General features: G+C 38.7%; 1 protein-coding gene across 1 annotated transcript in view; it reads right to left on the minus strand.

Annotated features, from left to right (window-relative positions):
• The window catches only part of MOGAT1 (monoacylglycerol O-acyltransferase 1), a 28,042-nt gene extending 19,513 nt beyond the window's left edge, over positions 1-8,529 (minus strand). Inside the window, exons 1-2 of the mRNA XM_015585444.2 lie at positions 8,405-8,529; positions 7,878-8,080 (exon numbers count right to left, since the gene is read on the minus strand). Of these exons, the coding sequence (XP_015440930.1) occupies positions 7,878-7,971 (94 nt within the window). The 5' untranslated portion in view covers positions 7,972-8,080; positions 8,405-8,529. The remainder of the gene's footprint in view (positions 1-7,877; positions 8,081-8,404) is intronic.
• Positions 8,530-16,433: the final 7,904 nt, after the last annotated feature.

A 16,433-nucleotide genomic window follows, 5' to 3' on the forward strand; every position in this document is an offset into this window, starting at 1 on the left:
GCACTCACCTGGATACTTAAAATCAGTGAAATTGTGCTGAATGAGAAAATACAAATTAAAATGGATTGGACCATGTCTGGCCCAGGACCAATGGTCCATCAATGTTAGCAGAATTTGAAAAGTAAATGAGTCCTAATGACACACTTGGCCTATAGGCACTTCTCCAGTCAAAGACCTGATGTGTGTAAATTGATCAACTCCTTTAAGTCCTGGGTTTTTCTTTATTGGTTTTTCAAAATTTAGCATAGTAAGTTTAATATGGAAAAATAATTTTATGGAAAAATAATTGGTTAGTGAAGCTAATAAAATAATACACAGAAAACATTTAAACATATAGAAAACTCTCAATAAATGTTAATTAACTACTGTTGACTGCTTGAGACCCTCAAAAACACCAGTTTCATAGGGTTCAACCCAATATGTGATTTGATTTGTTTTCTAGTGCATATATTATTTTGGTAAAAATAAAATCTTTCAAATGGGTAAGCAGGAGGAAAGGAATATGCCAAAATTTTAAGAATAGCTATCTCTAGATGGGAATATGGAATTTTTCTAGTCTCTCCTAAAAGCTCTTTTACATTTTCCAATTTTTCTAATAGCTAGCATGAATTATAATAAAAAATCACTTATAAAATAAATAAAATGGTTCCACTAACAGGGGCGGGGGGGACTAAACAAAACTTTGTAGAACAAATCTACTTATATAAGAATATTCTCATCTTTAACATGATTCAATTAAATTTCCATGAGCAAACGGCATCAGAAAAACATTGTACCAACCATTGAAAGTTGATTTACTCGCATTAGTGATCGATATAAAGAAACAGTTTAAAATATTTAACTTGTATGTATATCTTTCCCACTTGTGTCCAAGAAGTTTTCATTTCCCACCCCCCCTCGAAAATTGTTTCTGTACTTATTTTAACTACTTCACATAATATGGAGAAAGCAAATGAAATTCGGAAGCAAACAAAATCCTTCAGCATATCACATTCTTTTCCTTTTATCCTGAGGCATTGTATTTCAAAACACCATCTGCTGAATATAAGAATGTAAGCATAACATTCTTCTGATTTTTGAAATTCCTGTTTTAAGAGAAATTGCCTCCTACAGTGTCTTAGGGCAGTGCTGAACGGCAAATGTAAGACCTTTTTGCTGAAATGTGCAGGCCAGTATTTCTAATATGGGGGTCTGCTCCACACTGCATTTTAAAAGTATTGTGTATTGGAAATCACATTGGTCTTGTTTAAAAGCAAATCCATTACTAAACCTACTTCTTTGCCTGATGGAAGCAAATAAATTATAATAAGGATCTGGTTGAAACTAGTCCCATGTTATTAAGATTTAAAGGTTTACGAACTTAATGACAAAATAAACACAAATACTTTGTATAGCTACAAACTGAAAACTGCAGATATAAGTCAGAATAAAAGTGACACAATCATATTTATAGAAGTCCAAGAATCTCACATAAATCACTCAAGTGACTGTTAAAATTCACTCCCTCAAAATTGTCCAGATTAAAGGCGACTAAATCGGAAAAACAAAATACAACGTATGAATTCTTTTGCTATAAAGAACATTAGTGGGGTAATGGCTGAAATATGAATAGGGTCTATGTATAGATTAGATCACAGGACTGCATCTGATTTGGATAATTGTACTATGGTTATGTAAGAGAATGTCCTTGGTTTTAGGAAAGATATACTAAAGTACTTAAGAAAAAAAGGAAACCATGAGTGTAACTTATTCTTAAACAGTTAAAAGAATGAGAGAGAGAGAGAGAGAGAGAAAAGACAGAGAGAGAGACAGAGACAGGTAAAGGAAACATGGTGAAATGTTAACATTTTGAGAATTCGAAATTTTCTAGGACTTTTATTTTCTATAATTATTATTTCTGAAATTATTTCAAAATAAAAAGTTAAAAAATGTTAATGACTCTCCCTGAGATCTCCAGAATTAAAATCTCCAAGGAATTTGAATTTTAACAAAAATCCCTAGGTGATTCTTAAATACACTCTAAAGTTTGGAAACTTCTGATATAAATAAAATCACACAGTGTAAGACTCAATATTTTTGAGATGTCAGTTCTCTTGGAATTCAATCTCTAGACAAATCTTAATCAAAAAGCAATAGCAGTGAAAATCTCAGCGGGCTTTTTGGTGGAAATCGATGAGCCGATTCTAAAATGCATATGGAAATGCAAAGAACCTGTAATAGTCAAAACGACTCTGAGAAAAAAAGAACAAAGTCTAAGGGTTAACACTGTCTGATTTTGGGAATTACTATAAAGCCACTGTAATCAAAACAGTATGGACAGGCATCAAGATAGGAATATAGATCAGTGAAGCAGAACAGAGTCCAGAAATAAACCACGTGTATATGGACAACTGACTTTTGACAAGGGCACAAAGGCAATGCAACAGAGAAAAGATAGCTTTTTTTTTTCTTTAAAGCAAATGGATCTGGAAAAATTGGATTATACATATGCCAAAAAAAATGAATTGATCTTACATAATATGCAAAAATTAACCCAAAATATATCTATATAAAACCTAAAACTATAAAACTTGTTGAAAGCATAAAAAATCTTTGTGACCTTAGATTAGCAAAGATTTCTTATCTATATCATCGAAACACAATTCGTTAAAAAAAAAAAAAATGGATAAATTGGATTTCATGAAAATTAAAACTTCTGCTCTTCAAAACACAATTTCAAAAACACATAGATAATCCACAGGCTAGAAAAAACACTTATACAAAGCATACACCTGATAAAAGACTTATATGCAGAACAGAACTCTCAAAACTCAGTAATAAGAAAATAAACAAACAAATTAAAAATGTGCAAACTATTTAAATAGGTACCTCACCAAAGAAAATATACAGATGGCAACTAAGCACATGAAAAGATGCTCAATGTCAATAGCCATTAGAGAAATGCAAACTAAAGACACGATGAGAAACCACTACACACCTATTACAATTGCAAAGATAAAAATGACTGATTATTTCAAGTGATAGCCAGGATATGGAGCAAGCAGAACTCCCATGCATGGCTGGTGAGAACGTACAATAATATAACCACCTGGGAAGAAAGTTTGGCAGTTTCTTAAAAAGTTAAATCTGTACCTACTATACCATGATCAGCCATTTCATTCCTAGGTTTATCCAAAAATAAAGAAAGCATATGTTCATACAAAGACTTGCAGGCAGATTCACAGCAGTTATTCATAATACCTACAATCCAAATATTCATCAACAGATGCATGGACAAACTGCAATATATCTTTCACTAGAATACAACTTCAAAACAAAAAGGCAACAAACTATTTATACCTACGACATAAATAATCTCAAAACAATTATGTTGAAAGAAGCCAGATAAAAAAGAGTACATATGATGTGACTCCATTTATATAAAACACTAGAAGAGGCAAACTAATCTGTATGACAGAAAGCACATCAGTGGATGCTTGGAGGGATTAAAAAAAGGATATGAGAAACCTTTAGGGATATTGACCATGTTCGCTATGTTAATTGTGATGATGGTTTTATATATGCACATAAACATAATGTAATATATATAATCACAAATTGTCAAATTATTTATTTTAAATGTGTGTAGTTTGTTGTATGTCAGCACCCAGTAAGGCTGCTTAAATAAATAAGTAAAAGATCATGGTCCCATCCAAGTGATCTTAGGGAAGATGCTTAGCCTCTTAAGTGTCAGTTTTATCATCTAAAATAAGAAATCTAATAATCTCTGCCACATGGGGTTAAAGGTGGAAGATGGTCAATAAATGTTGGCCCTTTTTCAGTTTTCTACTTTTCAGGTAGCGGATTAGTAAGTAATGTTTCTGTTTCTTGAATATTAAGATTGCATGACAGGTGATCCAGCAATCTCACTTCTGGATATTTATCCAAGGGAAATGAAATCACTGTCTCAAAAAGATATCTGTACCCTCTGTGTTCACTGCAGCATTATTTACAATATCCAAGACATAGAAACAACCTAAGTGTCCATTGACAGATGGAAAAAATGTGATAGATATCTAATGGAATACTACTCAGCCATAAAAAAGAGGGAAGGAAAGCCTGCCATTTACAACAACATGGATGGACCCTGAGGGCATTATGCCAAGTGGAATAAGTCAGACAGAGAAAGACAAATACTATATGATCTCATTTATATATGGAATCTAAAAAATAAAAAAATCTAATTTATAGATATAGAGAATAGACTGGTGTTGCCAGAAGAGGGGGTGGAGGGGTAGGACAGTGGGTAGAGGTAGGGTAAAATGGGTGAAGGTGGTCAAAAGTTACAAATTTTCAGTTATAAGATAAATAAGTCCTGGAGATGTAAAAATGCTAAAACAGTAAATCCTTAAAGTTCTCATCATGAGGAAACAAAAATTGTAACTGTGTGGTGACGGATGTTAACTAAATAGATTGTGGTGATCATTCTGTAATATATATGACTAAGTATATTGTGGTGATCGCTTTGCAATATATACCTGTGTGTATACACGTATCATATTATTATTGTATGTCAAAACTAATACAATGTTATAAGATTGGATGACAGGTACTTAACATTTATCCCAAAGAAACAGTGTTTCATTTCATGACTAAATGAAACATTTTTCTATTTTTTAATATGTCCCAAGGGCTAATAGTTTAAACTCATTTCCTGATGATGGAAAGCAAAATGCATTCCAAGATTTTGATTGAGAGATCTTAGAATATATAGTTAATAAAAACCACTGGAAGTAGCTAGTACATCAATTCCTTACTTTAAAGTTGGGAATTATGTAGAAAGAAATAAGTAAACTTTTATCCTACCTTTCCTGTAAGAACTGGATTATAGGATAGTCAAATGGCCCTAGATGATGGGAAAAAGTATTCCTTGCATGAATTCTAGCTAATAAGTGAAGCATGGAAAAAAGAATAAGAAAACTACTTTTTGCAGACTCAAAACAGTTAATTTAGGCAAGAATCATTAATAGAGACTTAAACCACTAGGCGAAGAGGGAACTTTTATCTGCAGCATGACAATTACCACCTCTCAGATTACTGGACCACTGATCACTCTTAGACACTAATAATGGGACACCTGGACATTATGTACATCGTGACACAATGCAATGGGAAGCACACAGCAGCACCTAGGAAGAGGCTATGCAAAGAGGCCTCATCTAAATCTAATCAAGCCTTTAGCATCCACTTCCATTTTAGAGACAACGTATAGGAGGTTGGGGAATAACTTAATACTATGAAGAAGGAATCAGACAAATCCTGAAGGCAAAGCATCTTGTAGGACAGATAACCTGGCTTCTTCCACACTCCAATGACAAGAAAACAAATAGGAGAGCACTGTTCTGAATTAAAAGAATAAATGCAACCTGAAGTTCTTATTAGATCCTGGTTCAAATAAGTCACCAAAAAAAGTGTGTTTTGGGCATAATTTAGGAAATGTTATTTGTTTAAAAATGTTTTTGCAAATTAATAGATGAAACTAATATACCAAATTGTGAAAATAATTATAAACCCGGGTAACGGGTCTATGGGAGTTTATAGCCTTCTCGCTGCTGTTCTGTATGTTTGAAATTTTCCATAATAAAATTTCCAAAATATATGATAATATGAAATAATTTGCTGCTAGTAACACACATGAGAAATGCATGCAATAAAGACATTTACATAACTTGTTTGCCAGGCTACCGTAGTTCGATTCAAATTAGAAATTGTCGGCAATGTCCAAGTCACTAATACAGTCACATTTAACACTTGTGGTCCCACCAATCACTTTGAACCACGTGCTCCTAAGCAATTAACTTCACCCCCGAGCTCTCATTTGCGTTGCCGTGAGGATGACTTGGGTTGATACGAGTACGAACATGCCCCTTCTGAGTGACAGAGTGGAGATAGTCACTCAACAAATATTTATTTGGTATCTTCCATGGGCCAGACACATGCTGAGTGGTTTCTCACTGAGCTTGTAAACAAGGATGGCAATACAGACATTTCTCAAGTAACCACTGGCATACACAAATAAAGCAATGACAAATGCTATGAAAGAAAAGGACAGTGTGCTCTCACAGATGAGCAGATTGATCAGTAAGGAAGTCAGTCTCCAAGTTCAAGCTATTAAAACAGGAGGCATAGGAGTTAAAGCAGGGGCTCTGGGTAGAATACTTGGATTTGCATCCAGCTCCTCCACCTCCGACTAGCTGTGTGACCTTGAACAATTTACTTGAGCTCTTAGTTCCCTCATCTGTACAAGTGCAGTACCATGAGAAGAGTCCGCAAGTCGTGGGGTTGTAGTGAAGATGACAAGGTTAATAGCGTATGGTGCTTTGAACAGGACCTGGCCCATACTACACCCTCCAGAAGTGTGTCGGTTATTATCTCAATGGTCCTTTGGTCCAGAGCAAAACAAAGTAATGCTATTAACCCTGTCTGTTTGGCCTATGAGGACTTAATGAATTAATGTTTTTAATTTCATTTTTCAGGAAACCCTAGGTGCACATTAGAGTCGCTTGGAGTTTGTTTTAAAAAATTTATTATTATTATTATTATTTATGCCTACAGCACCTAGTCTTCCTAGGTGGTTTCCTATCCAAGTACTAACCAGGCTCGACCCTGCTTAGCTTCGGAGATCAGACATGAGGCTTGTTCAGGGTGGCCGGTGGCTATAGACCATGGACCGTGGTTCCACTAGGGTGCGAACCCAGGACCTTTTGCATGTAAAGGAGCCCTGCTAACCGCTACACTATGGAATCACGACCAAAAAATTTTAAAGTATATAAATGCAAATTATATAAATATAGAAATATGAACACACATACAGATGCACGGGCTCCGTTCTGAAATAAATGAACTAGAAATTCGAGGGATAGAGCCTGGGTGTCCATACGTTTTAGAAACTCCTTCCAGTGACTCATACGCAGGAAGGCAATCAAAAGGTAAAAACCCTTTCCCAGTTGTAAATCTCTCTAGCGCAGTGAGTTGACCATTACTGTTACTATTGTGGCCTCAACAGTGTACAAACCATGACCTAATCTTACAGCGAGCGAAGGATGTTAGCCTTCGGGAAAATTAAGTTCCCAATAATTCCTCTCTCTTCTCACACCATCCCCCATTTCTCCAAGAGCAGAACAAACATCCTGACGAAAAGCGTTCAGGTGAGCTTCCCGCCGCTGCCCATCTGTGACAGGCTCCGGTGCGTTTCTGCGCGCGCTTATTTTACGAACATGCTAGAACACACTCCAGGGCGAATTATTTATTTACAGATAGAAGCCACCCAACCCAGTCCAAAGATTGGAGCAGTCTTCTGGGCAGCCAGGTACCCTTCTGCATCCGGAAGGTCTTAAACACGGAAAAGCTAACACGGCTGTTTGTCATGAGGGTGGGGAGAAGGAATCGAGAGTTTCAGACGTGGGCATTGTTTTTCCATTTATGAATGGACAATTCAAGAAACGAGTTTATCAACCTTTGAGGGGCTCGACTGGGTCGTGGTTACAGGAGTGCATACATTTGCTAAAAAGGGTAGGGCTGTATTCTTATAGTCGGTGCCGTTTATTGTAGTTAAGGTACATCTCAGTTTAAAATATTTTAAAAGTACAGGGGAAAATCAAGTTGGCATGCAGTCGTCCGCTACGCGGTTCGCGTGGAGAGAGAAACCCAAGAGGAGAGTCCCAAGTTAGCTCGAAACGCCCTCTTTGACCTGCGCGCTCTGGCTCGCAGAGGGGAAAGGGCTCCAGGGTCTAAGCACGTCCTTGGACAAGGACTGTCGGGGTGGGAGCGGACAGGGCCCCATGCACTGAGGTGTTGTGCCTGGATCTGGCGCAGCCGGGAGCGCGTGGGGTTCTTACCGAGTACCAAGAAGCACAGGACAAAATACAGCACCGCCGCCGTCTGCAGCCGCCTCGCGAGCGGGATGTTGAGTGGCGCAAACTCGACCTTCATGGCCGGGCGGGGAGAAGACAGCGCCGACCGCCGCCGCCTGGAACCTCGCTGCTCTGCAGCGCCTGGGGAAAGTGCGCGGCTGCCTCCGAGCCCCGCGTGGGGCACCAGCCTAAAAAAGAGGGAAGGAGGCTGTGGCCCAGGAGTGGGCGGGGACTGGACTTTGTCTTGAGTGGGAGGGCGCACCCGGGCCGAGCTGGGGGTTGCCGGTGACGCGCGACTGGGTCCCGGAGCAGCTAGCGCGCCCGGGACGCATTGGCTGGAGCGCCCCGGCGCCCGCGGGAGGCGGAGAGGGATCCCCTGGCTGCCCGCCCCGAGCCAGGCAGCGTGGGCCCCTGCAACCTTGCCGAATCCCTGGGACCTCCACTGGAGTCTGTCTATTGTTCAAAGGATCGATCACTGTGCGCTCGGCTTCAGCATCCGCCTTTAAACCCACCCCTTCCTCTGGACCCTCTGTGGCTGGGGAAGGATTAGTTCCAGGAATCGCCCACCACCTGGAGGAGGGCGTGGGAGTTAGCGTCTGTGGAAGTTAGCGTCTCTGAGAGCAGGGTACTCATCTGTTTATTGGTCTGTGTCCCCCTACACCACCCCCAAATTGGGGGAGGCGGGAACCTGCCCTCCTCAGATTCCTACACGAGTCCTGGAACTCTTTCACTTATTAATTATTCAACAGACATTTATTGAGTACCTACCACATATGTGAGCTGGAGAGTCCTTGAAGTGGGGGAGGGAGGGAGCTATGGGAAAACATGTTAGCTGGAGAGCACTGGGCAGGATCGGGGGAGAGAGCAGTTTTAGCTGAGTGGGTCATTTCTGCAGGCCCTTTCCTTTGCATTTTTTTCTGATGCCTCCTCTCCTCTCTCAGTAAGACTTGCCACCGAAAGATTTCAATTATAATGTGCTAAATAGAAGGATGAATTCCAAGTAGTGAGCACCCACTATGTTTTCTTTATAAATACTAATTACTGTATAGTTGAAAAACACCAGGCGGCAGGTGGCTGTCAACTTCATTGCTAAAAGAGACTGGAACAGGGCCAAATACAGTCATGAGTCAAGGATAGAGATATGTTTGAGAAATGCATTATTAAGCAATTTTGTCGTTGTATGAACATCGTAGAGTATACTTAACACTGGTATAGCCTACTATATACCTAGGCTATGTGGTAGTGCCTGTTGCTCTGTAGAGGAGGAAAAATAAATTTTCTTCTACTTTCCTGGGTTCTTAGCTAAGACATTGCTGTAATAAAAGACAATTAACAGGAGTAAAACAAACAAACGTTTAATAAAATGTATACCTCCTGTGCACATAGGAGAGACTCAGGAACACCGAGTAACTCACCAAAATGGCTGAAGCCACCACCTTAAATACCATCTTCTCCCCCTTCCAAGACAAAAGAAGAAGCAGTCAGTTATAGGAGGCTACCAGAAAAAACGCAGTAAACAAGGATGACATTGTTATGCATATTTAAGTAGTTGCCTTCTGCATTGGTAAGTTTTTAGAGATAAAGTCATCCCCTTCTACCTGGTACAGTGAGGGAAAAACTCTTACAAATAAAGATTTCCCTTACAGGTGTAATTTCTACTTGGTTTTCAGAGCTTCTGCCAGGTCTACTGTTTCTTACCATTAACAAGTCTAAAATAATCCTTATGCCAATGAGGTGAAAATTCTATTTTAGGGTGAAAATTCTGTTCTCCTATTGCTCCTAGGCTACAAATCTGTATAGTATATTAGTGTACTGAATACCATAGGTAATTATAACACAATGGTAGCTATTTTCATAATGCATTGTTCTACCACATGAGACAGTGAAGCAATAGAAAATTTTTTGCTCCATTATGGCACCACTGTTGTGTATATCATCTTTCATTGACCAAAACGTTTGCCATGCCCTTCTCAATATTTTAATTGAGAGAAGATTAGATAAAAATGAATACCAAGCCTGGGTAGTTCAGGGAGTTGTTTGTGACTTTTTGTATGTAAAACTTTCTGGTTTGGGTTCTTCTGCTAGTAGAGCGGTCAATTTCTTTTTCCTTTTTAGATTTCTTCCCTGAACCTCTCCCCAGGGCTAGGTGGGGATACTATGAGTACATGCCCATAAGACATTGTACAAAGCCCTTCACCCCAGAGCAAACATGAGAAATAAGCTTGAGCTCCAGTTTTGCAGCCAAAGACGTCCAGGCTCAAAGTCACACAGCAGGTATTTAAAAAACAGTTTTGTCTGCAACCTGGAGAGGAGAGTCATCCCTTCATCAATCCAATCAAACATGAACAGACATTTGATGAGCGCCTGTTTTGCATTTGGCATTCCCCTGGGTTCTGATGATGGAAAAGTGAATTAAGACATGGTCTGTAAGCCTTTGAGAATTTGCACCCATTCATTCATTGACTATTTGTGGAAAGGCTTCTGTGTGTTGGCACTGGGTGGGGAGAGGAGACGAGCTGCGACAGTGAATAAGAAAGCTCTCTGTCCTCATGGGACTCACAGTCTAGTGGGAGAAACAAAAAATAACCACATAGGTATATAACCAAATGTGACAGTGCCCTGACAGAAACATACAGATTCCAGTGACTGAAAATAATTAGCACTGATTTCTATCAGATGGGAGGAAAGAAGAGTGGAAATAGGGAGGCTCTAAGAAGCCGTGGGTAGGGTAAGAGTAGAAAACAGTGGCTCGGTCTACTGTGGTACAAAGAATAGAGATGGGGTTGGGATTTGCACAAGAGATATAAATGACAGGACTGACTGATAAATTGAATTCACAATCAATCGGTAAATAAGAAAAGCAAGACACCCAACTCTTACTCCTAATCACTTGGAGTTTACTGGACTGACTCATGTTTTTGTCACTTTCCTAGAGCCCTTAGCTGGTAGGAAAAAACCATCATCTCTCACCAAGCTGACTGAAGCAAAGCATGGACCCACCAGGCCTCGGACAATGCGACAGCCCATCATCATTTAGCTCATCCACTCAGCTGACGTTCAACACGTTTATCTGTGTACATATTGTGTCCCAGATAATTGGAGTCGAATGGTTATTGCAATTAAAAGATGAGAAAGTTTTAACTCATTAGGCTATTCAAGACAACTCATCTATATGAGTTTAGCTGATTTCTGGAACTAAAACTAACAGGAAAACATGGACCTCAGACATTACCTTTTCAAGCTACACATTTTGTGGAATAGGGAGCCAACAGCAGAGAAGCGATTGCCCAAGATAATCCAGCCAGTTACTGGCAGGGAGTAGACCTAAATCTCTTTATAGCCACACTAAAACGGGAGAAGCCATGCGGTGTGGGATAATGGTTTTAAACTTTGATTTTACCAGGAGAATCTTTTTAATCTTCAAAGAACTCCAATTTATAAGAGAAATTCAAGTGAAACTGCTCTTGTTGGAAAGGAATACAGAAACTGGCTCTCACTTCTCAGTATCTTCCTTCTTCCTGCAGTGACTGTATTTTTGGAAAAAAAAATGAAATCAACATCAAATAGGTATAGAAATTCTGAGGATTCAGCAAAACTCAGGTTGGAAATCACTGCTTATTTACTTTTTTCTCTTTCTTTTCTTCTTCACTCTTGTGTGTGTGTATGGGGGCTGGGGATAGACTAATATTTGGAGAAATACTTGTTTGAATGGGGTTGCAGTTTAAAAAAAAAAGTGATATATCAACATTACTGAGTACTTATGCCTACCAGGTATTTTTCCTGTCTGTTCTGATTTAAATCCTGCAGCAACTCTTCAGAGGAGGTTCTGTCATCCCTTTTACCTATAAAGAAATGAGAGTAAATGTCAAACTAGTTGTTCACCTAGTGAGTAGAAAAACCAGGTTCCTGATTTTTGAAAATAGGTTTGTCTGTTTCTAGAGCCTGAGAAAATAACTCCCATATTAAGCTGTCTTTCAGATGATATCACAAGGAAGGGAGGGCATGTTTTCTGGAACAAAGGAACAAGTCACTGAATAGTGGGCAGAATGCAGAGGACCAAATTTGTCAAAGTTTGGGTTCAGGTTCGTTATCCATTCAATCGACAAATATTTACTAATCACATACTATATGTTTGGCTTTAGGTATTTATGAATACTAAAACGTACATATATTTTTCAATATGTTCATTCGACAAAAATGCATCAAGCACCTCTGCTACAACAAGTCCTGAGGAGAGAGTGGTGTTAGGCAGTCAACACTGTCCTGCTTGAAGATCTGACATCCTGGTGACCTGTGACCGAGAGGGTGGTTCCTTTTCCTATTTTGCAACTCTAATTATGGAAATAGAAGGTGACAGTTCAGATTGCCTCACAGATTACAAAAGCCAGCTCTGGGGCATGAATAATTTCAAATCATTTCTTTGTTTCATTTTTTTTCTCTGTGCATTTTACCATAGATAACTTCTACAAGCAAGAACATAATGTCTTTCTATAACATGACATTTTGTTGTCACTTAAGTTAAAACGTTCCTGTCGTTAAGTTAAAAAGGAAATAGTATTCTTTCTAGATCGAGAGTCCTTAGTGTGCACAGTTTAGGACGAAGGTCACTGTTCTGGTTGTCACAGGGTGCATTCATTATAAAAGTTACAATTACACATACATACACATGCACACACGGAACCCAAATGTCGTGGTCACCGTAATTCATTAAGAGTGACCAGCTCTGGTTAAAGTCACGTAGAAGCCCGTCACTCTGGTAGTTTCAGTGGAATGTCCTTCAAGAAGTTCTATTTTCAAGGCCCTTCTGAACTAAGTTCAAGAAATTTGCTCTGGCCCCACTGTTTTCTTATTGTCTTCTTGATTAAGTACTTTATCAGCTTGACAGGGCTCAATATGCTCACTCTGGGCAAAGTTGCAGGAGTCTTGCCTAAGACAGTGACGCTTCATAGCCACTATGATTACAACGCAAGGTTTCCTTCCCTTCATATTTTCTTGTTGCTATAAGCACATACAAGGCCTCAGATTCTATACACCCTTTGTGCCTTCCTTTCTTTCATGTTCTCCTTTGAAAGCTCCATTGACATAGTTCAATTGCTACCTTTCTCTTAGTTCATGGCAGTATACTATGTTTGCTCTACAAAGTAGGTACTCTTTCTTACAACACTGTGAGTGATTACTATTAGAAATTATCATGGTAATTACTGATAGTGATTAAATGTACTTTCTTTTTCCATGACCCTCACCTCCACTTTTGTTTGCACTTGGCCTGGGAACCTACTTGAGGCCCCAACAACTCAAGCAAGGGAGGAACAAGGAGAAAGAGACTGGGAGGGTCTATTGCACCTAACCTGGGTCCACAGCAGGCTCTTGAAAGAGGCAGTCTACTCAAACAGCAGTGTCTTTGGAGGTGCAGCAAAGCGGGCTCCATCACTTACCTCCAGCTTCCAAGAAGGTCCAACTCATCAGACGGGCTTGCATTCGTGTTGGTATTTTTTTAGTTCTTTATGGCTACTTGGTGTATGACCTGCTGATTCCTCTGCTCTATTATTATTACTTTTTTTACACATGCCATTTCCCCAGTCTTGGCTGCTTTATCCCTGGATTATTGCAACCTCTTAACTGGTCTCCATGCCTTGAGTTTTGCCCCACCCCAGACTACCATTTCTAATCCCTTGTCCACAGCATACTTAAAGTCATCTTTCCAAAACACCAAGTTGATCGTGTCATTTCTTTGCTTAAAATCTTTGATTTTCTTCCCACTGCTCTTAAGATAAAGTCTAAATTCTGTGTCGTAGTTTCAAACCCTGCATTATAAGGCATCAACTACCTCTTCAGTCTCAGCTGGAACCCTCTAATTCACACACACTAAGCTTTAAGCCATCCGAGTTTCATTCAGTTGGAGAACCATGTTCCTCAATCATAACCAGTTAAAAGAAAGAAATGGAGGAGGAGGAATTAGGTCGATATCAGTCTTTATGGCTCGGATAACTCTGTGGATAGTGGTGATATTGAAAAAGATGGGGAAGACATGGGGAAGGGGAAAGTTCCATTTTCGACATGTTAGGTATGAGATGACCGCCCGTCGAACATGCAGGTGCAGATGTTCAGAAGCTGGTAAGACATATGTGCAGAAGGGAGATAAAGGTTGGAGATTAGAATGGGAGCCATCTGTGTTTAGGTGGTAGTGGAACCTGAGGTCTTTTGAGAAGATCACGAAAGACAGAACTCTGGAAGATCCCCCCACACTGAAGGTGGGGAAAAGCTAGTGTAGGATGTAGAAGAGGCTGTGAGAGAGTCAATATTTATCAAGTGTTTACGATGCGCCAAACCCCACTACTTCTTTAAAAATTTATACAACCATCCTATGGTATACCTATAAGGTAGGTGTTACTTATCTTCAATTTATAAAGAATCAAGGCTTATCGATATTCAGAAATTGATCCATGCTCTCAGTCAATGAGCAGTAGATACAGGATTTTAATCAGTGACTACCTTAATCTGTGACTCATTTTTTTAACATTTCATTGTGTCGCCTCTCACGTAGTGATAGCAGCAAAATCCAGAGAGGAGTCTCAGGTCAGGAAAATCGAGAAAGGAGAATTTCAGGAATGAGGGAATGGTCAATAATAGGTAATGTCTAACAAGTTTATTTTTAAAATTCAATTTAAAACAACCATCAGTTTGACAATTAGGAAGTCAGTACTGACTGATCAACCTGATTTTCGATGGGTCTAGCAGACCTTCTTGGTTCCAGATAGATCATTTACAGAAACCCAAGAAGACGGATGGACTTTGGTCATGTCCTAAGAGTTTCAGGGAAATCTACAAGGGGCTTAGTGTGCCTTGGGAAATGTAGAGGAAAGGCATATCAGGTTTTAACCAGAACAGAACCAGTTTAGGGTACACAGCAATTAAAACAAAGCCAGTTGTAGTAAGTTGTATTATTTATTCCCTGAGTTTACAGCCCTGCCTCACCCTCCTGGAGACAGCAGCCTGAGTTTTACTAAGCTTAATACCAGAGAGAATTTACAGTCTTGGATCACTTAGGTTATTACCTTGAGTATAAATAATATTTGAGTGTTAGATATATCTTGAATATATCTAATATTTGAAGGACATTTTTCAGGTTTCAAACTGTTCCCACCTACACTATCCCTGCAACCATCTGATAAGGTCCTACTCCATTTTATGAAGCTGGAAGTGGACAATGTCTGTTTTTAGAGAGGAAAGCACTACACATAACACTAGCATACCATTTTAAACTCTCTCCTGCTCCAGTGTAAAATATCATTAGACACAGTACTGTATTTTTAGGACCTGAAATATGTAGGACGGATTAAGTGGCACAATTATTTCAGAAACTTTTTCTTTGCTGCTACATGTCTTACGGGCAAAATTGATCACGATCACATGGATCTATGCAGTCTCTGATCATATGTGGATAAAAGAGTTGGATTGCTTACCAATGTTTGATAGGCAAGGAGGAGAACTCAACATGACTGGGTTTTTTCCCCTCATAATGACTGTTAACACTTTGGTGTATATCATACTAGCTGTTTCATTTTTGTTCATACTCAATGTATACATGCATTTAAAAAAAATCAAGTATTTTAAGTATATTGTTTAGTAACTTGTTTTCACATAATATGTTGTGGACTCTTTTTTTCCCATGTTAAAAATGTAGTTCTCAAGTATCATTTTAATATTCACATAATATTCTATCATATGAAGGTATCAGACTTTATTTAATCAAGCCCCATATTGTTGGACATTCAGGTTGTTTCCAAATTTTCTGTATTACAAACAGAAAAATACTTCCTTGATTATTTCCTTAGAATAATTCCAAGAGTGGGATTTCAGGGTCAAAGAGAATACATAGTTTTTAAAAATTAAAAAAAATTTTCAGTTATGGTTAACATTTAATATATTAGTTTCAGGTGTATAGCATAGTGGTTAGACATTTATAAAACTTATGAAGGGATCACCCCAATAAGTTTAGTACCCACCTGGCACCATAGTTATTACAATATTATCGACTATGTTCCCTATTCTGTACTTTACATCCCCATGACTATTTTATAACTGCCAATATTTACTTCTTAAGCCCTTTCACCTAGTCCCCTACATTCTCTTCTCATCTGACAACTATCGGTTTGTTCAAAGAGAATACATATTTAAGTTTTTTATTCATATCGTCAAACTGCTATTTATATTCATGACAGGTGTGTCTAAGAGTGCCAGCTTCCTAAATCACTGCCAACACAAAATAGTATCGTTGTCTCTTTAGTCTCTGGCAGTCTCCCTGGAGAAAATATCTCTGCTATTATTGTTTTAATTTACATTTCTTCTCTCCTCCTCGCTTTTTCTTTTTTGCTTGTATTTAATGAATTGTTTGTTCATTTCCTTTGTCCATTTTTTTATTGCAGTATATATTTTAAAAAAGAAAAGATAATATACCAAGTATTCCTATCATTAAAAGAAAATTTCAAATATTTATCGAGGGTTTGCTTTGTGCCAGTCACTGTTTGAGGTTCTTGGCAT

Source organism: Pteropus alecto, unplaced genomic scaffold, assembly GCF_000325575.1.
Source record: "Pteropus alecto unplaced genomic scaffold, ASM32557v1 scaffold110, whole genome shotgun sequence".
NCBI classification, from domain to species: domain Eukaryota; kingdom Metazoa; phylum Chordata; class Mammalia; order Chiroptera; family Pteropodidae; genus Pteropus; species Pteropus alecto.